Genomic DNA, 24697 nt, shown 5'->3' with positions numbered 1-24697 from the left:
AGAGCATCGGACAGACGATAAGGTGGCCCCAGGATCCCTTCAGCCCTTCATACCCTTGTGGGGTCTCTTCCCTGTGCGTGTGAGCAGGACTTGTGACTTACTCCCCAACAGAATATGGCAAAGCTGGTGGGACGTCACTTCTGGAATAATGTGAAATTGTTAGTCTGTTTTGCAGGGAGACCCTCTAGCTTTGAAGAAGCAACCTGCCATACAAAGGGGCCGTGGTGCAAGGAGCTGGGAATTCTGTCTGACAAATCCGAGGCCCTCCGTCTGGCACCTGCAAAGGAACGAACGCCTCCAGGAACCACTGGAGTTTGGAAGAGGTTCCCCCGCCGNNNGATTGTGGCTCTGTGAGACCCCGAGGCAGAAGACCCAGCCAGGCCACACCCAGCCGCCCGACCCACGAAACTGTGAGGTAATGTGCTTCAGGCTGCTAAGTTTGTGACAATATTGTGAACGGCCGTAGATACAGGAGTATGTATTCAGTAACGTATTTGTGGAATGAATGTTCTAGCTTTGAGAGCCTTCCAGGAATTCATCTTCCCAAACTGGCCATGAAAAGTAGGTGCTGTTTTCCTTATTTCACAGAGAAGGAGACAAAGGCTGATGGAGGTTGGCATTTGTCTTGTGTCATCAAAATCATTTAGGAGAGCCAGGTCTGAGCACAAAACTCACTGCCTTCTCTCTTTGATCTTCCTCTTTGGGCAGTTTTCCAAAGTGGACATGTGTATGGTCAGGGGGAGAGAGGAGCAGACAGTGCTCTAGGGACACCATTAAACACGGAAGGCAGGGGCTAGGTCTTCTTGGCTCCGTGGAAGGCGATATTCCTTTAAAAAGACTACGATAGTGGTGCTTTATTAGCATTTAACACGAGCAAGAGTGGGCCGCCTCGCCGGATCTGTAGGTCGGGTGGTCACGTGTCCTGTGTGGCAGCGCCCGTATCCGGAAGACTGGGGGGTCTCTGATTTAGGAGCTGTAACCGTGACACCTGTCCCCCATTCACTTCACACAGACCATGCCCCGCTGCTCCCAGGCACAAGCACTGTACAGTCTGAATATTCCAGAACATGTGTTTAAAATGTATTCCTGCAGAGACATCACGGATTGCAGGTCATGCTAGCGACGCGAGCCCGAGGAAACTACAGAGCTGACATTTGTCCCACGCTCGGCATAAACTTTTCATCAGCCGCGTTCAGGGCCGGGAGGAGGCAGGCCGATCGCCATCTAATTTGAGCCGACAGGGAAGAAGCCTAGAACGTTCCCAGGTTTGAAACAACGATGCTTGAATTTGAAGAGCAAGTGAGTTAATTTGTGGATCGTGCTTTGAGTAGAGCCTGACACCCCGTGTCAGCGACCATCACCGTGGACTAGAGCAATAAACGGAAGGACTAATAACAAGGACACATCGTGAGACCACACGCATTTCCCACTTTCCGAGGAAGAGACTGATTGTTCTGTAGCCATGGCAACAAGTAGCTACCCAACCAGGTGTAAAGCCGCTAATTGGATCCACCCAGGCTGGATCCACCCTGTTTTTTGTATCATCAACATTTGGGGGCCACTTTTAGGACCTAAGTCCTCCCACCCTTCTCTTGGACCATATCCCTACTGTCAAGAAGGTCACATGGTACTTATTCCCCAAATGCTCTCAGTGCTTATTTTATTTGATTTTCTCTATATGCTTCGAGGTCAGACAGACATTTCATAGGTACGGAGATCCTAGGACTGGAAGGTCACAGCCTATGTCAGAGGCAAATGCAACAACCAAGTTATATTGGACACATGAGAATTGCCACCAGTGAGGGCTTTGTGAGAACCAGAGCTCATATTCCATCTCTGAGAGGGAACTCCTGGGGACAGCTTGCCCCAGAAGACTGCTTTTATGTTCCTCCGTCAGAGTGCGTGTGTGTGGGGGGGGGAGGGGGGAGTTTCCTGTTTTCAGTTTTTCCACCAGTACCGGTCATCTTCATCGTAAGAATACCAGTTGTCATCAATTATGATCTGTGGCTTGAGTTGCTGGACCTCCTTCAGCAGCCTCCTTACTTGAGTGGGATATTGCCATTTCCACAACCTGGGGAGGCGGAAGGGAGACACGTTACTCTGGGAATTTGCTTCTGACTGCTTCTCCTTTCCTAAAAATCCCTGGAAACCCCATCAAGTATCTGAAACCTCTTCTCGTACTCTCGAGGTGCTCCACAGAGCAAGAGTGAACCCCTACATGGAAAGGCACGTACCAGGTGCTCCACTGGGCTTTCATGGGCGTCTGCCCCTCACCACGTCCTACGAGGCAGGCACCATTACTCATCCAGCCACGAGCTCCTTCCTGAGAACCTGCTTTGTGCCAGGTCCCGTTACAGGGTTTGGAGGCCCAGTGATGAACAAGGCAAAGTCCCTACCCTCATGAAGCTTCTATTCTTGGGAAGGAGAAACCGGTTTTCAAATAGCTAACACAGCATCGTCTCCATTTTGCAGATAGCAAAATATGCTCCTGCAAGGTCCATCAGTAAAATCTAGGTCTGACTCTTCAGCTGCCAAGTCCCATGATCACAGGCTGAGCTTGTCCAAAGCTACATGAGTCACTGATACAAATATGCTTTCTATCAGCTCAGTCTTCTGCCTTTCCAGCTTATTTGCTAAAGAGATCACTGGGACAGTTCTCCTTGTCCACACTGAGAGCTCTGGACCCACAGAGCCAAGCCTTCCAATCCATCCTGCCCCTCAGATCCCACCCTGTTATCGCCATATGCTGACACCTGACCCCGGCACAAACCCCAGCACTGTAAGCTGGGCCACACAGAGGCAGTTTTCCATCGGCAAGTTTGCCGTGGAAATAAATAGAGGACAACCTACCGCAATGGGCCGTCCGTCTTAACCGTCTCTCAGGGTGCATTTGGGTGGCGTTAGGTACGCTAGTGCTGTTGTGCGGCCATCTCCAGTTCTATCTCGTCACTTCTCATCTTCCCCAGCTAAGACTCTGCCCCATAAACACCGACTTCCCATTCCCCCCAGCCCCTGGTACCACTGTCTACCTTGTGTGTCTCTATGGATTTGACTGCTCGAGGGACCTCACTTAAGTAGAATCGTGCAGTATTCGTCTTCTCGCATCTGACCGACCTCGCTGAGCACAAGGACCGTAAGGTTGGCCCATGTTGTGACAGGCGTCAGAACGTCCTTTTGTTTGAATGCTGAGCGCTATTCCACCATGTGGCTGATCACCTGCTTCGTTCACCGGTTCACCCGGCAGCAGATGCCGGGGCCGCTTCTGCCCTTTGCTGCGAGTGATGCTTTTGTACACGTGGGTGCACAAGTCATTTTTCTAGATCCTGGGTTTGGTTCTTTTGGGTATATGACTCAGAATTGGATCATATAGAAATTCTATTTTTAGCCTTTTCAGGATAAACATCTGATTTTTGTGCTGTCTCTCCATTCTCCCTAAACCCAACCAGAAGTAAGCCCCATGATATCAGGCGCCTTGCCTCAGTCTCCAGCCCTGTCTCCCCAGTATGGTGCTCGGAACACAGTGGGCACATGGTGGTTGAATCAAGGATCGGGTTGGTGAACCCCATCTCCGCTTCCGGGATAAAGTGCTCCTCCACCGACCAGCATGCCTGCAGAAGGAGGTGGGCCTCTCGGAAGACGGTCGCCAGGGACTCACCCGATTATTTGTAGGTTGCACGTGGGGTGTGCGAAGGCCGGACACAGCTTCATCATTCCTCCGGGGCTGAAGTGGTTCTGCATCAAATTCAGGCTGGTCAGGCGCGGGCTGCAGAGGAGAGCCGAGGCGAGGGCCTCGCAGCAGCCGGAAGTCAGTCCACACGCCTCCAACCTGCGGGGCCAACACGCCAAGAAACGCCAGCAAAACTCAGCGACCGACCCCGCAACCCGTTGGACTTTCACGGCCAAGTTTAGGATGGGGGGGTGGGCTCTGCTCCTGGCGTTTCGGGTTCTGCTGTTCTGGGGAGGAGCCCGGACATTTGCATTTCTAACGGATCCCCAGGCCGTGATGCTACCGCTGCTGCTGGATCTCCTGTTAAGAGCTGCTGGGTGACTTAATGACAGTCCGGAAAGAATGAAAGATAATGGGGGAGGGCGCTTGCAACCAGGGAACAGAGCAAGGCACACGGGAAAGACTTGCTGAGAACCTGCATTTCACCTGAAACCCAAGAGACCAGAAGGAAGCCAGGCGAACGGGTGAGGAAGTAGCGGTGAGGTCTTAGGAAATTGCACGTACCTGGCCCTCGCGGAAGGAAGGCTGGGGCATGTCTGAGACACGGACAGGGAACCGGACGGCCACAGGGGAGCCAGAGGCCGTGTTGTGAGAGGAGGCTGGACATTTTTTAGGTCACAGGTCACATTAAGGATTTAGGATTTTATCCTAGGAGCAGTTGGGGGCCAAACAACTTTGTTAGATGTAATAATTGGACGGTAGCCGTGTTCTCCCATGTTGGAGTCACGCGACGAGATAGTCAGAGCAGGGGCGACGAACTGTAGCTCGCTAGGAAATGGTTCACCAGATGGAGCACAATACAGACGATCATTTAAACTGTGTGGTGAGCATGCAGGTTTGTAATGTCCCAATCAGTCTAGCTTTTGTGTGTTTGGGAACTTCTTGTGATAGAGTAACAAGTCATGGGATGTGCTTAAGTGGTTTTAACCGCCTGTACTTAGACGGTGAGGTGGGATCGAATCGAGCATATTGTTATTATTGGTTTTGCTTCTAAAATAATATCTAAGCATCTATGAGAGCAGGAAGTCTCTACTAGGGAGGCTGTGGAAGGAGGCGGGGGGAGGTAATTCGGTGATGGCAGAAGGCATTTCATAGATGCCCGATATGTGTGAGGTTAACCTGGCAACAGGAGGGGTTCTTCCTCTTGTTTCAGAGAGAAGGGAATGTGGGTACAGATATTGAGTCGTTTCATGGAGGAACATCCAGGGCTTTCCTATGAAATGGCTTTGGGTTGGTTCGAAGGGGGTGAGGTCTTTTCTTAAGCACCAGGAAGAACAAGGCTGGTTCACGTGGAATCGTGACAGGTGGAACACCGTCTTTGTTCAGCAACTTCACACTCAGGCCCCCCTTTCCCTTCTCCCAGCCCTCACACAGGGGACCCCAGGAACTCACCCCAGGAACTCACCCGAGCCTCCTCAGAGAAGCCCTCCTGTGCTTCAGCCCCTCGCACAGCGCTACGACGCCGTCATCACCCAGGGCGTTCACGGCCAGATCCAGGCTCTTCAGCTGTTTGCTCCTCGCGACCACACGGGACAGTTTCTTGCAGCAGGCAGCGGTGAGATGACACTTCACCAATCTGCAAGAGGAGAGCCCGTGTCATTTGAGGAGAGTGCTAGAGGGGGACGATGCCCAGAAACATCAGTGGGGCTTTCCTTGACTCCTTCCTCCCTGGGAACCTCTCTGTCCGTCCCTGAGAACGGCCTAGACTGTGCAGCACCCAGAGGCTCGGGTGAGGAGGGAGGATCGCGGCAGGTGGGGAAAGCATGGGACGTGGCTGGAGGTATCTTTGGAAAAAGAAATGAGCACATCAGACCTTGCTTCCCACCTGCAGCTGGGATAAAGATTCTCCCTGGTGGATGGAGAGAAAGACACAGGAAAAAAACCCACAAGTGAGGAGGAGAAGTTGGTAGAGTCCCTGAGAGGGTGAGAAAGATGACAGAAGGTACTGAAATGCTAGATGGGTGTGGGGTCCGAAAGGAGAGGCATCTTGTGCTTCAGTTCCCAGGATGAGTGGGGAGGGTGGGGGCGGAGAAGGCCCCTGAAGTACGCGCTGGATGACTCATCGGAGTAGAGATGATGGGAACAGCTCCATGGTCTCCTATCTACAGCTGAGAATAGAAGGGTCCCACTGAGGGCAAGAGAGTCGGTCTTCACGAGGCGTTCACACCAAGAATGAGAAAGAGTTGTCAGGGCTCACACCTGCAGATCAGGTGGGAATGGCCAAGCCTCAGATGCCAGCAAGGATCAGTGATGACGGTAGGACCACATGATCCCTCAGCACTTCACCCCAAAGAAGTGGCACCTCCTAGTGATTAAGCTTTAGTTTCTGCACCATGCAAAAGTAGGGCTCGAAATGCCCATTTCATGAAAACAAACACAGGAATTAATACTTGGGGGGGGGTCACTCAGATCTGTGGGCTATGATCTCTGTCCAATTCCTTTCTTTTGTTTATCACTGGGAAGGAGAGATATTACAATGGCCCTACTTTTTGGTTATTGGTTCTACTTTTGTAATTGAGAAGAAGATACTACCAAGCGCACAAAGATGTAGAAAGTACGCATAACTGAAACACTGGACGTAGGCTCAGTGTCCAGCTTTAGGGGATTTTTTTTTTTTTAAAGATTTTATTTATTTATTTGACAGAGATAGAGACAGCCAGCGAGAGAGAGAGAACACCAGCAGGGGGAGTGGGAGAGGAAGAAGCAGGCTCATAGCGGAAGAGCCTGATGTGGGGCTCGATCCCATAACGCCGGGATCACGCCCTGAGCCGAAGTCAGACGCTCAACCGCTGTGCCACCCAGGCGCCCCCAGCTTTAGGGGATTTTTAACGTTATGATGTATCATTAAATGGAATAGCATACCGTACTTTGTGTACGATTATGGTCTGCAGGTCCTTAAGGGACAGAACGTGAGACCAAAACAAGGTCTTGGCTGCTGGGGAGTTCCGGTTTCCCCTGGCAATGATCGGTAGGGGAACTGCATGAGCCCAGACACGTGAAATATTTAAAGCCCTGTGCCTCCATGTGGCAAGAATGCTTTCAGTGGTAACAGCTGGGATCCTTTCTTTGTCACACTTACGCATCCAGGAGGAATTTGCCAAAGTATCAACAGCATCTACTGCTTGGTTGTTAGATTGGAGATTTATTTCTGCTCATTGAGATCTTTTAACTTTCCTATAGTCTGTTTAAGGATGGAAGACTCTTATTAAATAGAAACATTTCCATAAAAGGTAAAGAAATTTGAGCCCCAGAGGGAGAGGGTATTGAGAGAAAGCCCTTCCATCTCCACCCTACACACAGAATGAACAGCTGAAGAGTAACTTAGGGCAAGAAGAGGTCTTCTGAGACGTGAACAGGTTTTAGAAATCGAGGGTGACCTAAGCTCCAAAAATCCTGCCGTGGGGCTCGTGTCTGGACTCATTTCCGTGTCCTTCCCATGCTCACTGTGGCAAACATGTGAAAACGTGAGCATCAGTTGACTCAAGGACTAATTTTTGGTCACATCTCTGGACTTTCTAGGAACCCCAGCCCCCAATATGGTGGAGCTGACCCCCAACAACCATCGAAACTTACTCCAGGTCCTGGAGGTGACAAGATGGTTCCATCAGGACCTCGCAGAGAAGGTTCACCCCGTCGTCTGCCACGGGGTTCCTGCTAAGGCTCAGATGTGTCAGATGCTTGTTGCCCATGAGTGCAAACGCAAGAAAGCCACAGCCGGCGACATCCAGGTCGCATTCGTTTAGTCTGCGGGCACACACAAGGGAAAGAGGACAGTCATACCCGTGACTTGGCATCGCCTTGGGTAAGCTGCTTCTGCTGGCCTCAGTGTGCTCCTCTTCTGGGAGGGGGTTACGTAAGGGGCACTGCGGGGGGTTTCGGCTTGGGTAACAGGACGGCCCTGAAGTGCCTGGGTGACGTCTGGCATAGCACACGCGCCGGATGCCATTCGAGACCCTCTTGTGACTTTTCCTTCGTACTCGATGTGTCCCTTTCCCATTGCTGCTGTAACGAATTACCACAGACTCAGTGGCTTAAAACCCACATTTATTATCTTACAGATCTGGAGGTCAGCGGATTTTCACTGAGGTGAAAATCGAGGTGTCAGGAGGGCTGTGTTCCTTCTGGAGGCTCCAGGGGAGAATCGGTTTTCTTGTCTTTTCTAGCTTTTATGGGGTGCTCGTAGTCTTGGCTCCTGGACTGCAGTCAGCCATTATATCCTGTTTCCACCTCTCCTCTCCCACTTCTCCTCCTTTCCCTCATAAAAACCCCTTTGATTCCATCAGGCTACTCAGATAATCCAAGATCATTTCCCATCTCAAGATCCTTCACTTGATCACCCCCGCAAAGTCCCTTTTGCCCTGGAGTTTACATTTCACAGGGATTAGGACGTGGACATCTGGGGGGGGGGTCACTGTTCTGTCTGCCATACTCAGCCTCTTCCCGTCACTTATTCACCAAGGAACCTTGGAACCCACAAGGCAGACCTGTAATTGAAGTTATATTCTTCACAGAATTTCTGGCTACAGGTAGACCATTAACATATGTTGATTTTTAAAAAATTATTTATAGTTACTGGTGAACTAATCTGTCAACGGGGTGAAATGGCAGAAAGTAAAGTGACCCCAGCAAGGCAGGCTGAGAGTGGGGAACAGGTGTAACGAATCTTTTCTTCTCACCACCAGACCAAAGACGTAGGCTAGAAGAGTGACCTGGCAATGGGGTAGCAGTTTTTAAAGCAGTTAGAGAGACCCCTTGCTGTGCGCTAGCCGGAGTACACGGCATCCCCTCGCTGAGTGCGTGGTACTGTCTGGAGTGCGGGGACACCACCTCTGTGGCCGCCAACCCTGTGTCGCCATTACCAGCATCCGGAAACCTCAGTTATCCAGCTCCCCCTACCAGAACCTAAGCTCAGTGCGCTTAGGGACCACGTGGCTCACCTCTGCCTCACTAGTGACCAGCAGTGTTCGCCCACGGCAGGTGCTTAATGAATATGGCCGATCCTCATTATTCATGGATTCTGTGTTTGCACGTTTGTCTGTTTGCTAAAATTTATTCTCTACCCCCCAAATCCATACTCGTGGTGCTCGTGGTCCTTCACGGACACGCATGCATGTGCAGAGCAGAGAAACATATCTAGCTCCCCGCTGAGGCTGAACTCGCTTCAAATTCATTGTAAACAAGTATCCTTTTCATGATCCAGTTAGTGCCACGTTTTTCACATTCTTGTGGTTTTTGTTGGTGATTTTGTTGTGTAAGAAGTGGGGCTAACATGAGGGGCTAACGTGAGGAGCTAACTTGGGGAGCTAAAGTGCTGTCCGGCGTTCCTGTGCCCAGGAAGGCTGTGCTGTGTGAGTAGAGACAATGCTTCATCAATGAGCTTCATTCAGCCACGAGCTATGGCGAGGTCGGCCCTGAGCTCAAGGTGAATGAGTCAACAATACGTATTAAACAAGGGGTCTTTCAACGGAAACCCAAGGTTAGGTCCTGGTTGGTTGGTGACAATGGGACCAGAGGCTCGCAGGAACCCAACCCTGTGCCTCCCCGGGAGCAGTGGTTTGGTGTCTGTGGTGACTTTACAGAACATAACTGCAAGAAATAACGAGAACCGCCTGTATCTGGATGAACGATGACTTCCCACTGTAAGAAAATGGGCAGAGATGGAATTTTCCATGGAAGGAGGAAATCGGCTCCTTATCTTAAGGATGCAGCCCTTATCTGTTCCCTCGTGGTGACAACTGTGCTCGCACTGCTTTGAGCTTGGCGAATGGTACATGCTGTTTGTGATAAAGCAATGCAGACCTCCCAGGGACGCGCGCGGGACTCACATCAGCCTCTGTAGCTCACAGTTGGGGAACTTCATGGCTCGACACAACAGATTCACGCCTTCGCTCCCCAGGCTGTTGCTCGACAGGCACAGGTGCGTCAAACTCTGGCTGCTGATGAGGGCTGAGGCCAGGTCCTGGCAGCCGGCAGCTGTGAGGCCGCAGTTCCCCAGTCTGCAAGGAGAGAGCCCCAGGAACGAAAGGATGAGGTCTCCTCTGGAGGTTCCCTCCCTCCCTCCCTTGCAAGGAAGGGAAAGAAATGCCGCCCCAAGACTGACCAAGCCCTTGCAGACACGCGGTGATGTCACACTGTGTCTTGCATTTAACTTGCAAACCCAATGCCGATATTCTAAATAATGGGGGTGACTAGATCTGCCATCACCCACAAGGGGAGACACACGGACAAGGCCACCTTGCTCCCCATCCAGGTGTCCTTGCTCCTCACATGTGCTACGGTGTGAGGTGTGGGCGAGATTAGGGACCTCCCTATTTAGAAGGTGACCTTCCTATTCCATCTGTTCCTCCAAGCTTAATACACAACAGCACTTGAAAACAAGAATTCCATAGTACTTCTCTCATGGGATTCTGGCAGAGTTAAATGAATTAGCACATCTCAAGTGCTTAGACCAGTGCAAAAACAAGCATTTACTCCATATTACTGATGGTGATTTATTTCGATGAAGAAATAGACTGGTGATGGGTAGTAAGGAGGGCACGTATTGCATGGAGCACTGGGTGTTATATGCAACTAATGAATCATTGAACTTTGCATCAGAAACCAGGGATGTACTGTATGGTGACTAACATAATATAATAAAAAAAATTAAAAAAAAAAAAGAAATACTGGCTGGGTTGGATTAGAAGGGGGTCAGGATATATAAGCCTGAAATATGCCATCTTGGCATAAGGATGAACTTAAGCTGAAAGTAACCAAAAAAGCAGACACAGGAAGGGCTCTGTGCTGTCCCTCATCTCCTAAAAACAGGGCATGCATTTCCCTTGTACGTGTGTCCCTCCTCTTTCGTACCAGCGAGAGAATGACCCTTGTCACCAGAGACAGACAAGGCACGGACATGAGTCATCATATAACCTTTATCAGGTCCCCTCATATACTTCCTAGTCACGTACCCACAATTTTTCAGCCCTTAGAAGCTCCAAACGCCTTTATCTAGTCACTTCTCCACAATTTAGCATAACTTTGTTAAAATGATATATAAGCTTGAGTCTAACTACTTCTTTGGGTTTCTCACATCTTTTCTGGGAAGCCTCCCTGCACATTAAAAAAAAAAGTAGTATCAATAAAATATGTATGCCCTTTCTCCTATAAATCATCAGTTTAATTTGCAGGCCTCAGACATTGAACTTAAGAGGTTAGAGGGAAAGTTTTTCTCTCCCATACAGACTGAGGGAACAAGGTATGCTGGCTTCTAATGTGATTCCGCCCCCCTCAGGACTTTAAAGGATAATTTGTGCCATTTTGTTTTCACTTTTTGCTATGACTTTAGACTCAAACTCCCCATGGAAGAGGGATGTTATTGACACGGCATGCTTTGGGAGTGGTGGGGGAAACAACTTTGCCCAGATTGTAGGTCATCAAGGGGGAGATTTCCAAGCCTTAGGTATCAAACTGGAGCTCATGTTTTAGCCTTTTATTTTATTTATAAAAAGCCTTTGCCTTTTATTCCCTATGTGACTCTAGACAAGAGATTTCCCTTCTTCTGGATTCTGTTTTCCTTATCTGCGAATGGGGTGAAAATAATTCCTACCTGGCAGGTTGTGAAGATGGCATTAATGGGACTAGAACACTCAGCACAGAGCCTGGTGTTCAAGGACGCCATAGACGGCAGCTCCGGCCATAAGCTAAGGCTCCTTTATTTTGGCATCGGTGAACTTTCCAGTATATAACACAGCACTGCTAACTCTAAGCAGAATGGTTAGAGATCCCCAGAACTTGTCTTTTAACCGTATGTCTGTACCCTTTAACCAACCTCTCCCCATTTCCCTCCCCAGCCGCAATCCCTGGCAGCCAACGTTCTTTTCTCTGATTCTACGCATTTGGCTTCTCCCCTAGATTTTTTAAAATGATTTTTTATTATATTATGTCAGTCACCATACAGTACATCCCCGGTTTCCGATGTAAAGTTCGATGATTCATTAGTTGCGTATAACACCCAGTGCACCATGCAATACGTGCCCTCCCTACTACACCTAGATTTTTATATTGTTCAGAGTTTGGTAGCAAAGACACAGATGTTTTTACTGGGTCTTTTTTCTTTTTCTTTCTTTTTTTTTTAAACGTATTTTTTTTTAAGTTTTATTTATTTATGTGACAGAGAGACAGCCAGGGAGAGAGGGAACACAAGCAGGGGGAGTGGGAGAGGAAGAAGCACCCACTAATTCCCCTCCCTCCTTCCCCACCATTTGGGCTGCATCAGCTCAGAGAAAGGAACCCTGGTGGAAAAAAGTGCAACTCACACCAGCTTCTGCAGGGCGCCCTGTGAGGCTGTCAGGGCGTCGCAGAGAGATCTTATCCCCTCGTTTGCCACCTCATTTCCCACCAGGCTGAGAAATTTTAGGCTGATGGATGTAACAAGGATCTGGGAGATCACCAGGCAACAGGCAGGGGTTAGTCCGCAGTGATCCAACCTGCAGAGATAAACAACGTGAAACACGTTCTCATTTCTCCCCCCAAAACAACCCATCTCCCTGTGCACCAGCGACTCCAGCTGTTTTGCTGACTTCTGGAAGCTGTTGGCTGTAGGCTCAGGGTCTGAGCATTTGCTCTTCCTTGTGTTTGCACCACCCCCCTCATCCCCAACCCCAACCCCACATCTTTATGTGGTTCAATTTTTCATTCGGGTCTCCTGAATGTCACCTCTACTGAGTTAGCCAGGCTCACAACCTTACTGAACGGTGCCTGTCCCACCCCACCCCACCCCACCCGAATCCCCCTCTGCAGCACTATTTCATGCATAGCAATGATCACCATATAGTTGCTCTTTAAAAAAAAATCGAAGTATATCTGACATGTCATATTGTATAAGTTTAAGGTATAAGCATGCTGGTTTGAGACATTTATATATGGCAGTATGATTGCCCTTGTAGTATTAGCATCTCTATCAGGTCACGTCGCTATTGCTTTTTTGTGGTGGAAATAATTAAGATCTAGTCTCTTAGCAAGTTTTCTGTTTATAATATTGTTGTCTATAATTATTATACCGCGTGCTAGGTCTCCAGGACCTACTTACCTACTAGTTGCAAGTCTGGACCTTTCAACAACATATTTCTACTTTCCCCCACCCCCCTAGTCCCTGATAAATACCGCTTCACTCTGTTTTTATGAGTTCAGCTTTTTTTAAGATTCCATATGTGAGATCATATGGTGTTTGTCTTTCTCTGACTTATCTCAGTTTGCATAGTGTCCTCAAGGTCCAGAGATGTGGTGGCAAATGGCAGGATTTCCTTCTTTCTCAGGACTGTTTGCACTTGCTTATTGTTTGTCTTCCTCTCCAGAACGTCATCTCGATGACCCTGGCTTGGGATGGCAGCTCGCAGTTTACAGAGCAAAAATGTGTGTGGTGCAAAGCGAAATACTGGTCCGCAGTTGCTCTGTGTCAATTAAAGCTCAAAACAGAGCTTCTCAGTCTCGAGCGTACCGTAAGCATGCGGAGGCAGTGTTGTTAGACCAAGTTAGTCTAATCGACAAAACCCATGCCCAGGATCTACAAACCGCGGTAACAGCCCCACACTGCAAATGACCGAAACGTCCCTGGACAGGTCAATGTCTACACTCACCGTGCTGTCTCTGTCCTACTGAATGGTACTCAGCACGAGAAATGAATGTGCGATTGCCAACAGAAGAACATGGATCGTGGATCTGAGGGGCATTTACTGATTGAAAAAAAGCCAATTTTGGGGGTGCCTGGGTGGCTCAGTCAGTTAAGCATCTGACTCCTGATTTTGGCTCAGGTCCCGATCTCAGCGTTGTGAGCTCGAGCCCCAAATCCAGCTCCACACTAAGCGTGGAGTTTGTTTAAGATTCTCTCCCTCTCCCTCCCCTCCCCCCTCCCAAAAACAAAAACAAAAAAACCCCACCAAAACAAATTAAAAAAAAAAAAAAGAAAAAAGCCAATCTCAGGACAGGGACATACTGTATGATTTCACTTATCAAGCATTGTCCAAATGACAAAATCATGGAGATGGAAAACATCCGTTATTTCCAGGGATTAGGGATGGTGTGGCTGGAAAAAGGGAACAGGGCTTTGGCACTCGATCGTGGGCATGGCGTGGTTTTATGAATCTTACTCGTGACAAACAGACACAGAAGGACATCCACGCGTTCGTGTCAACATCCTGGGTCTGACGTTGTACTGTGGTCACGTAAGATACAACACCGAGAGAATTGCCCCAAGGGTTCCTGTCACCTAATTCTTTTATTATCTTTACGAACATGGAAAGTTACAATTTCATTGTAGTAAAAGATGCATAATAAAGCTTATCACCTCGACCACCTGTACGTGCAGAGGGGAGGCGTGGAGTGCCTACACACAGTTGCGCAACCACCACCACCCCCTCCAGATTGCCCTCTTCTCTCTGATAGGTTTGCAGCTTGCTGTGAACAAGGATTTAAAAAGGAAAGACGACAGTGGCAAAACCGGAAATGCAGAAGCCACACCCAGGACGTACCTCAGAGACTCTAGTAAGCAGCTGGGGTGTCTTAACGCTTCGCAGGCCATTGTCAGATCCGCAGCTTTCAGGTGAGTGCTCTCCAAGTTCAGGTATTTAATATTACGGTTGGTAATGAGCGTGATCCAGAGATGACGAAGGCCCCGGGTACCCTGCGCCCCTTTAAATCTACCCGAGAGAAAGCAGAAAATACGCGCGCGACACAGGTGACAGCTGTATCCCAATTTTCCCAGTTCCCCTCTTCTCCCATTCCAGCTCTCTTACCTGTCACTGTTTGCGTCTACGTAATCTCAAAGATTTTTAAGATCTTGTCAGTGACTCTACACCCAGTGTGGGCATCGAACCCATAATCCCGAGATCGAGAGTTGCACACTCCACCCACTGAGCCAGCCGGGGCCCCACGTTTATTTAATCTGAAAGCAACAATCCCGAGCATCTAGGATGCATCAGGCCCTGGAAGCAGTATTAAGCGATGCGGATTCTCCACGTTCCCACGGAGTTTGATCTCGTGGGGAGACAGACACTCAACAAAGAGCTGAACGAGAGAGTTATGCTGAAGAATGACATACAGTCAGTCCATTAAGGACAGAGCACAGGGGCGCCTGGCTGGCTCTGTCGGAAGACCATGTGACTCCTGATCTCGGGGTCATGAGTTCGAGCCCCTCACTGGGTAGAGAGATTACTTAAAATCTTAAAAAGAACAGAACGATAAAGAGATATGGTCAAGTTCAGGCTGGAGAAAAAGGTCAAATGTCAGAAGAATATATAGATCGTGACACCATTGGGATTAAAAACAGTCGTTTGCCAATATATACATGTCATTGCATGGGAAGTTTGTGAGTAATTAGGGAAATAGGAAGTTGAAGAGGCATCAGAGGATTTACTTAAAACCCTTGTAACACCGAATCTCGTTACCATTATGACGCGTTACTGCTGCATTCTATACGGTGATGGCACAGACAGGCTCATCGCCGCAGGGCAAGGGCTGAGAGCAGGGGTTCCTGGGGGAAGCACCAGGGTAAAGCCAGTGGAGGGGTTTGGTGCAGGACAGAGGTGAACAGGGCACTGTCAAGACTCTGGCCTTGCCAGCCTCCCTGGCACAGTCCAGCTTACGGAAACGAATGAGGGAAGAGATCGAAGAGGCAAGAAGGGGAAGATGTTTGCACGGAGAAGGCCACTCGCTCTAGTCTTGGGTGTCGCATATGCTGCTAGCGGTCTTGGAGGGAAGAGTCCAGAACAGAACCTTTGTCTGTGGCAGAACTAGCGCTTCCCCTCCTACTCCAGGTGCTTGGTGAGTACCCTGGGGCCTACCACAGGCCCAGGACCTTACTGGGTATTCAAATATTTGTTACCTTGTTAATGACCCTAAAAGCATTAAGAACTGATTGAAAGCCTCCCGTAAGTCAAGTACTTTGACCTTGCAATGGCCTCACGCTCTACCCCTTTGCCTGCAATGAGCTCCCTGCAACTTTGTCTCTAACCAACTCCTATTCATCCTTCAATACCCGGAGTGAATGAACCTGCCTCGATAATCCCTTCACAGGGTCTTTAGTTTCTCCCTATTGTGAGCTTTTGGGAACTTGGTTCCTGTATCTTCCACAGCAGTTATCCCCTCCGCCCACATTCTTAGATGGGTCTCTTCTGGTGGGCGGGAGAAGAGAGCAGTGACATAGGCACACAAAGGGGTGTGTACGGGGGGCCGGATAGCCTTACATCAGACTCTGTACTTTACAGGTTGGCTGCCTCAGGCTCATGCAGAGGGTCTTCATGGCCCGTTCGTTCAGGACGCTGCCACTCAGGTCGAGCTGGCGCAGGCTTGGGTGGGTGCTGAGCGCAAAGCAGAGACTGTCCCAGCACTCATGGGCAAGGGTCCTCATGGGCGTCCTACATTGGAGAAGGAGATCAACACTGGCTTCCACGGGATGGGGTTCCACACGAGCAACTGTCATGACAGTGTCAGGGGACATAACCAGTCTGTTCTGGCGACACGGGGATGGCCTCGGAGGTCCCGAGGCCGATTCAGTGATGCTGCTTTGTGCTTTGAACGCACACTCACCCGCCCTGCCTCCTGAATGTCGTAACAGCCCGTGGGGTACCTACCGAGGTGATGTGGGGTTACCACATCTTCAGTGGGGTTGCCCTTAGATCTAACTCCCCCTTGAGTGTAAAATGGTGCAGCTGCTGCAGAAAACAGTGGAAGTCACTCAAAAAATTAAACGTAGAGCTACTGTATGATCCAGTAATCACTGAAATCAGGACCCTGAAGACATCTGTGCACTATCATTCCCTACAGCCAAGACACGGAAACAACCTCAATGTCCACTGATGGCTGAGGGATAGTAAAGACAATGTGGCACGCACGCATACACACACACACACACACACACACACACGAGAGAATGGTAACTATGTGAGGTGATGGATATGCTAATTAGCTTAATCATGGTGATCGTTTTACCAGGGTGTCCATCTGAAATATGTACAATTTTCGTTCGTCAATTATATCTCCATAAAGACGGGAAGGAAGGGGCACCTGGGCGGCTCAGTCAGTTAAGCATCTGTCTTCGGCTCGGGTCATGATCCCAGGATCCTGGGATCGAGTCCTGCATCGGGCTCCTGCTCAGTGGGGAATCTGCTTCTCCCTCTCCCTTTGCCCCTTCCCTTGCTGTGCTCTCTCTCTAAAAAATAAAATCTTAAAAAAAGAGGGCACATGTGGTTATGGGCACTGGGTGTTATATGCAACTAATGAATCGTCGAACACCACATCAAAAACTAATGATGTACTATATGTCGGCCAATTGAGCATAAGAAAATAAAATAAAGATAGGAACAAAAAAAGACTAAAATGGCAAAATAAAAAAAGAATAAAATGAAGGACTCACCCTTGGGGAGTGAGAGCCTGTGCCTCAGTGAACTCCTCCTTTGAGAAGCTCTCACGGACATCCATCCGAATCTTCTGCAAATACTGACAGCGCTGCAGACAGAAAGAGGACACCATCAAGTCCATCCGGCGGTTTATCGGAAGCCACACTTCACGGAAGCTGTTCAATGCCGAGCAAACAAACTCGTCGTCTTGAGTCTCGAAAAGACAGTGGAAGGCGTCCAGCAAGTCTGGTGGGGCGGGAGTGCTGGCCTGTTGCCCCAGCAGAGAGATCCAGCTCAGAAGCCTCTGCTTCACGGCCAGGCGGACGCGACATCCAAGCAGGACTTCCAGAGCCCCCGTCACCTCTTTGCTCATGAGGCCAAACAAGAAACGCTTCATCTGGAGCAGGTGGGCATTGGAGCTGATCTCTTTGAGGTCCACCAAAGTCCTCAGGCTCTCCATGAACACAGGGTAGGGATTCCCCTCCGTTTCCAGTCCTTCCAGAACGTAGTACAGGGCGGCACAGAACTCCTGGAGGCTGACGTGCAGGAACGTGTAGCACCTTTCGTGGCCACCATCTTGGAGAAGAATGTTCATGTGAAACAGAGCAGAGAGCTCCGACTCCTGGAGTCTGTGAACACTGAGGTCGTCTCCATAAAACACAAACCTTCTGTTCCACACTCCCTGCACAGCCACGAGGCACAGGCTCTTCAGGACGGCTCTCTCTTCCTGGTTGAGACAGCGCCGGGGTGCATCTCGTGGAGTGAGCTGATGGAACACGAAGGTGGCATACAAGCCCGTGAGGGTTTGGCAGGTAGGGGGGAGGCTCTTTCCCGATGCCTCCTGCAGATTCAGAGCCTCGCAGATGATCGACCCCACGACGGGGACTTGGCACTCGTCAAACAGGGGGTGGTTGGCCACCACTGAATGCAGGATTTGCGTCTTCTGATGCTCGTTCTTTGTGTGCCGAAGGAACAGCTGGATCCTCTTCTCCACGGAGATGCCCCCAACGAACAGGTAACGGGGCGACGTGAGCATGGATTTGAGCTTCTCTATGCCCGTGTCTCTGACGGTGATCATCAGGTAGGACTCAGGGAGCAGGACTTTCTTCAGCAGGCTACACATCACAACAGACGTGGGTTGTTTGTCTGCCCAGTCTTCACAGAGATTCGTGTCATCGTCTTGGAAGGCGAAGTCCAGGTCATCGAAACCATCAATGACAAACAAGAGCCTTTCTGGTTGGGACATGATGTCCATCATTGGAACCTGGAAGTCTGGCCGCTCTCTGGAAATTAACTCTGCAAAGCTGGCCTCCCTCATGCATTGCATGTCTCTGGCACGGAGGAAGAAGGCGTAGGAGAACATGCCCTGGTAGAGTTCACCCCGTGCCCAGTAGAGCAGGACCCTTCTAGCCAAAGTGGATTTCCCGATTCCTGATTTTCCGTGCAAAACCACGGTATGAGGCTGGAAGCCCCTCTGGTCTGGATCAAAAGCAGCAAGCAACGTTTGCATTTCTGGACAGTGAGAGGCAAGTTTTTCAAAACCAGGGTATTCATCCAACTTTGTAGCAAATTTTGTCATCACATAGCCCTGGTAGTCCCCCGTGTTACCTCCACGGCCCAAGCTGGACAGGTCTTGAAGAGAGAAGAAAAACAGGAAACAACATTTGAAGAAAGTCTGGAGTTTAGGAAAAGGCAAAACAGAACAAACCCCAAAACCCTGGACCTAGAACCAATGGACCCTGAATCAGTCTTTTGCTCCTTCCTAGCAGTGTGCTGATAACTGGCTCCACCCCTCATTCAGAGATCACTTCCTCAAAGCTTATGAACAGCCTGCTAGCTAGCTCTGTTTGTCCCTTTGGCCCCATCTTTCTTCTCAGCACTTACTACCTGCCACATTACGTTTTTGTTGGCTTACTGTCTTTCTCCCCTCAGTAGACTCTACGCGGGGACTTTGTTATTTACCGTTGTCTTTATTATTTATGATAATGCCTCGACCCTGCGGACACTCCAGTATTTGTTAAATGAATAGTCTACGCCAAACACTCCAATGTGGTCTCTGAAAGACAGAGAGGCTTGGGGGAGCTGAGGATGTGTGCGCCATGGCCCTGAGTTCTAGGCTTGCGAGACAGGCGTGCATCTCCAGGCTCTGGGCTACCGCGGAGAAAGACCTCCACGCATGGGGATCCTGCTCTGCCCAAAGAGGCAAGCATGGCCCTTGAAGTCAGACAGATCCTGCTTGAAATTCCATGTTCTACTGTATGGTGTCAGTTTCTGAGCCTCAGTTTCCCCATGTCGGCAATGAGATAAATATTTATCACAACACTTGAAGAGGATGTGAAAGAGAGAATGTGCCTTCAAAATTTATTTGCACAGGGCCTGGCAGAAATGATTAATGGTCACCATTGTCATTAAAAAACCATAATTCCTTCCCATGATCTGGTTTTATTTTTATCCCAGCACTTTTCTTAAACAGCAATTTTTTATGCATCCCGTTATTGTCTAGCCTCTAGACTGTGATTTAAGTTGTATGAAACAACTTTACCTCCATACCTCCAGCCTCTTCAATAGTCTCTGACATCTGATAGGTACTCAGTACCATGAAAAACCCCTCCAATCCTGGGTCTTTACATTTGCAGGTAATAGTATTATCTTTAAAGAAAGGTAGCAAGACTCTCTCGGTATAGGTGTATAAGGCCATTACTATCTCTACATAAAGTCTCTACAGAGAAGTTCTAAATCTTAAACTCCATTATTGTGTATCAGGGACAGGTATTAAGAGACCTGTATTAAAACCACAGGAAGCAGACCTTGAGATCTGAACAACCTCTATTTGCTGAGCTCAGACCGATGCATTACCCTCAAAGGACAGAATATGCTCCTGGGCTGTAGGTTTTCAGAAAGGGTAGGCAGCCCCAGGAGGGTAAGTCTGCAGTTGAATTCAGGTCTTCCTCGGCCACCTCTCCTCCCATGGACTCAAATCACATCTGGGACCTAGAGTTCCAAATCTCCCTCTGTGGCACTGACTTCTTCCCCAAGATCCCAGGCTCTCGTGTCAAGCTCACCACCTTAAAGTGTCACAGGGACCTCAAATTCAACACATCAAAAACTCGTGTTTTACCTCCAACCAGAAACTCCTCTCATACGTGTCCTATAAGTGATAATTAGAAAAAAAGTTTCTATTTGTGAACTTCCTTTGGAACTGATGTTTGGCTCATTGCTTTCTCCGTAAACCTAATTTTAGCCCCGTCTCCCCTTCTATGGTGGTTTGTTCATCTATGAAATGGGGATATTAATACCTCCCTTATGAGACCAGTGTAGGGTGCCATGGCATAATCATAAGATCTGGAGACCAGCACCTGGCCTGTGGCAATTATTCTAGAGAGGCCATCAATCTTGGTATTTATTACCACTCGTCCCAGCTGAAAATGGACAATTCTGGCAACTACTGGGTCTTCAAGCGTTTGTCCAGTGAAAGGTTACATAATGCACCCGAGACTAATATAGGTTAGGTCGTAGAGTTGGAACAAAAGCCCAGCTTGAACGTTAAATAAGTCAGTGACTCCTGGCGTCACCATCGATCACACTGTCCAACTAGAAAGGTGGGAGCCACTCCTGAAATTTTTTTCTGAAACCTGAAACAACAACTTGTATTAAATATCTCAGAAGTCAAAGCGCTTCCGTCCATCAGCACTTCCTTGTACGTCAATGTTCACAGAGGGATTATTTGCAATAGCCAGGAAGCCCAGAGAGCCCAAATGCCCATCGTGTGATGAATGGATAAAGAAAGTGTGGTCTATCTGCACTACAGGATAGTAGAGATTCGCCAAGTGCTGGTATGTGCTACAACGTGGACGAACACAGAAAACATTACGCTAAGTGAAAGGAGCCAGTCATGAAAGGCCACACTTGTAGGATGCCACCTATATGAAAATCCAGAACAGGCCACTTCATAGTGGCAGAAAGTGTATGATGGTTGCATAGGGCTTGGGGAAGAAGAGATGCAGAGTGACCATGGGTTTGGGGTTTCTTTGGGGAAGAGGAAAATGCCCTGGAATAAGAGAATGGTGATCGCTGCCCAACTCGGTGAACGTACGAAGAAACCCCACACTGCACTGTACATGAATTACAGCTCAATAAGAGAGGCTCAAGTGACATTCCTCAGGAAAGCCTGCTGTCACCTCCTTGACTGGTCAACTGCCGTTTCGTAGGATCATGGCAGCCGGGACCTCATCTTCATTTTGTGTTTTGTTTGGTTTGGTTAACGTGTAAGTCTACATGGTCATATACAGATATTTTACCACCATCTTGCTGTCACCGTTCTTCAGATGGTGGGTATTCACCAAACAAAGGTTGACAGAAGGAATTGAGGAAAAAAAGATCACCACTAGCCAAGTAACTCTGACCAAACCACGTGCCCGCGCTTGTCTCTATATTTAGCACCTGTCAAACGAACTTGTGCTTGATGCCCAAATTCACCAGAGTCTCAGGTTTTTGGAATTTATCTTCATACCCAGTGACTGTCGATGATCACAGCGAACATATGTGACTCTGTCCTTGGTGATGATTCTAGGAGCTCTTGGGAAAGAGACTGATGAGCAAAGGGACCATGGACTCCTCTGCCACCCAAACTCCATAGACTGGTTTTCACCCAGCTTCCTTCCAGGATGGAAAAAAAAAAGGTGAATCCGTTTTCTTTACCTTGTTCTTTTGTCTCTGCTGCTGTGGCACCACATTGTTCTAGAGCTTGTGGAGTTCCTGCAAAAAAGAGAGGAAGGACGAATTACATAAGTATCCAAATCAGAAAAGGCCCAGACCCACATCCCAGGACCAGTTGGAAACATGGCAGCCGCTGGCTCAGCTAGAGAGACTGACGGTATGTAAAATGAGCACTTGATTCAAAATCAGAAGATAGGAGGCTCTGGTCTCATTCCTGCTTTTAATTCACTGGGGACCTTGAGGCAAGACATTAAAATGAGGGATAAAAGCTGGTGGATAAGAACCAAGGATGTCTGGAGTCTGACATAGGATTTAAATGGGAATTCTGTCACTTATGAGGTCTTAGACAACTTGCTGGGCTTACAGGCTTCTGTATGTTTATCTGTAAAGCTGGGATAGTAGTTCCTATGTTGTGGATTTGCTCTGAAGATTAAATCAGGTGTTTTGGTAGAGGAATAGTACAGCCTCTGGCATGTAATAGCTACCACCTATCGAGAATAATCATTACGTCTACTTATTAAAAAATAGTTTCCTAATGTGGCTAAGTACATATTTGACTTAGGTGATGTGGGAATGACCTTACAGTATTTGAAGAATAGCCCTAATGGTGGTGTTAGTCTTGTAAATTATATTTAAGAAATGATACAATCAATTATGACAAATGTAATGGAAAACGACTTGAGCATTTTTAAAGCAGAAGAGTCAATTATTAGATGTAAATTTCTGAAAGATCACCTTGGTTGTTATTGTATGGAGAATGGATTGCATATAACCAGAGTGGAACCAGATAAGAGATGCAAAGGAAATGATTCTCATACAGGGTATGGGTAGAAACACATAGAAATGGGTTATATTTCAGATGTAGATCTCCTAGGATTTTGATTCATTGGACGGAAGGTAGAGAAAGAAAAGAGTCAGGGGGCGCCTGGGTGGCGCAGTCGTTAAGCGTCTGCCTTCGGCTCAGGGCGTGATCCCGGCGTTCTGGGATCGAGCCCCACGTCAGGCTCCTCTGCTAGGAGCCTGCTTCTTCCTCTCCCACTCCCCCTGCTTGTGTTCCCTCTCTCGCTGGCTGTCTCTCTCTGTCAAATAAATAAATAAAATCTTTAAAAAAAAAAAAAAGAGTCAGACTAAAAAGCGACTAGGCTGTAGTGTGGGTAACAGCGGGGAATGCCTGTTGTCTGCGCAAGCCTGCATCTTTCCCTCTTTGTTTTGGCTTCACTGCTGTGGTCCCTTTTGCTGGTCTCCCTTTCCCTCTGCTGAACTATGAGCTTCATAAATGCAGGGGATTTGTACGTACGTTGTCCACGGATGTAACATAAGTACCCATAGCAGTGCCTGGCATGTCTCCAGCACTCAAATATGTGGGGAGTTGTATTGAATCTGGTTTCATGCTATCTGGATCTCACCAGCAAAGCCTCCAAAACAGATCCCTAGGTGGAGCTTGTCCTGGCAAAGTCATGAAGTTGCCTGGACTGAAGATGGGAACCCAGAGAGCTGTAAGAAAACTTGAAGATCACAGAGTTCTCTTGGACTTAGATTAAGAAAGACCATGATTACTAGATCCTCAGAACGCAGGACAATCAGCTAACAACAGGATGCCAGACTGGAAAGAACACTGGACTATCAGAAGTCATGGTTCGAGTCCTGAATGGGCCACTAACTAATCACCACGTGGCTTTAGACACATCCATTTTCCCACCACGTCCACACTGACCTGGCACTTCTTTCATGCTTGGTTCTTGGTCGTTCTTCATTCGTGTAGAATTTTCTGGTATTTCATTCAGTGAATATCCTGCAACAGAGAGGACAGGACACAGTAGTCTCAGTAAAGTCATAGCAATTACCCAGATGAGGGGTGAGAGCATCCCCTGCCCAAATTACTGTGGGGAACCAAGACGAGCCTCAGGATCTTAGTTCGTTCCAGGACTAGCTGGTAATGGAGACAATGCAGTCAGATCCTCCAGGGCCACCAGCACAGTGAAGCAACAGAGACTTGTCATAAAGAGCGCTCGGAGTTTGAACTTGTAAAGTCCAGTCCCGTTTTTGCCGTCTGGCCTTGGGTAATTCACACGATGAGGCAGTATATTGTGCTTATCAAGAGTTTATCTTCAAGAGTCATCCTCAGCCCCTCTCTTGAACTTAGCTAGTTAACTACTCACTAGAGGCCTCTGAATTATCCAAATAGAGGTGTCCAACTTACGAGTTCTAACACTGACCACTTTTTCTCCAGTCTACTTGCTGCAAAACATCTCTTTCAGTGTTTCTTGGGATGAGGTAATAGAACCCCAACCACTGGGGCGCCTGGGTGGCTCAGTCAGTTAAGCGTCTGCCTTCAGCTCAGGTCATGATCCCGGGGTCCTGGGATCGGGCCCCACATCGGGCTCCCTGCTCAGCAATGAGTCTGCTTCTCCCTCTCCTGCTGCCCCTGCTTGTGCTCTCTCAAAAGGAATACAATAAAATCTTAAAAAAACAAAAGCCACATCCACCCACTTTCTCATGCCAGAAACATGGGCATCATCCATTATGGCATATCCGCTCTCTGCATTAAGTCCTACAAAAGCAGTGTGTCTGCTTTGAAACATCTTCTGATTGCATGTGTACTTTCTTTAACAGCCATTGCCACCCTGGCCCAAGACACCACTCTTTCTCCCATGGGGTACCAGAATGGCCTCCTACCTAGTCTCCCCATGTCTAGTCATGACTTTCTGGACCACACGACACTTCAACAACGATGATTAACTGGATTATTTTTACCCCTGTCCCCTTTAAAATGAATTGCTTCTGCTTTGCTATTATTATTTTTAATATAAATTTTTATATAAAATAATTTATTTTCAAGATGCTGTGTTATTGGACTTGTAGTCTACCCCCCCCCCCACCC

General features: G+C 48.4%; 1 protein-coding gene across 1 annotated transcript; it reads right to left on the bottom strand.

Annotated features, from left to right (window-relative positions):
* Positions 1–1638: 1638 nt before the first annotated feature.
* On the bottom strand, positions 1639–19699 carry NLRP5 (NLR family pyrin domain containing 5). The gene is made up of 10 exons (XM_040634373.1): positions 19643–19699; positions 17118–18823; positions 15949–16119; positions 14236–14403; positions 12025–12195; positions 9553–9723; positions 7301–7471; positions 5133–5303; positions 3656–3826; positions 1639–2071 (listed from the first exon to the last, which is right to left on the bottom strand). The coding sequence occupies exons 1-10, from the start codon at positions 19697–19699 to the stop codon at positions 1939–1941; spliced, it is 3090 nt and encodes a 1029-aa protein (XP_040490307.1). The 3' UTR covers positions 1639–1938.
* Between the last annotated feature and the right edge of the window lie 4998 nt (positions 19700–24697).

The sequence above is a fragment of the Ursus maritimus genome, unplaced genomic scaffold (genome assembly GCF_017311325.1).
Source record: "Ursus maritimus isolate PB19 unplaced genomic scaffold, ASM1731132v1 scaffold_19, whole genome shotgun sequence".
Lineage (NCBI taxonomy): Eukaryota > Metazoa > Chordata > Mammalia > Carnivora > Ursidae > Ursus > Ursus maritimus.
This window is presented reverse-complemented; position numbering and strand designations above follow the sequence as displayed.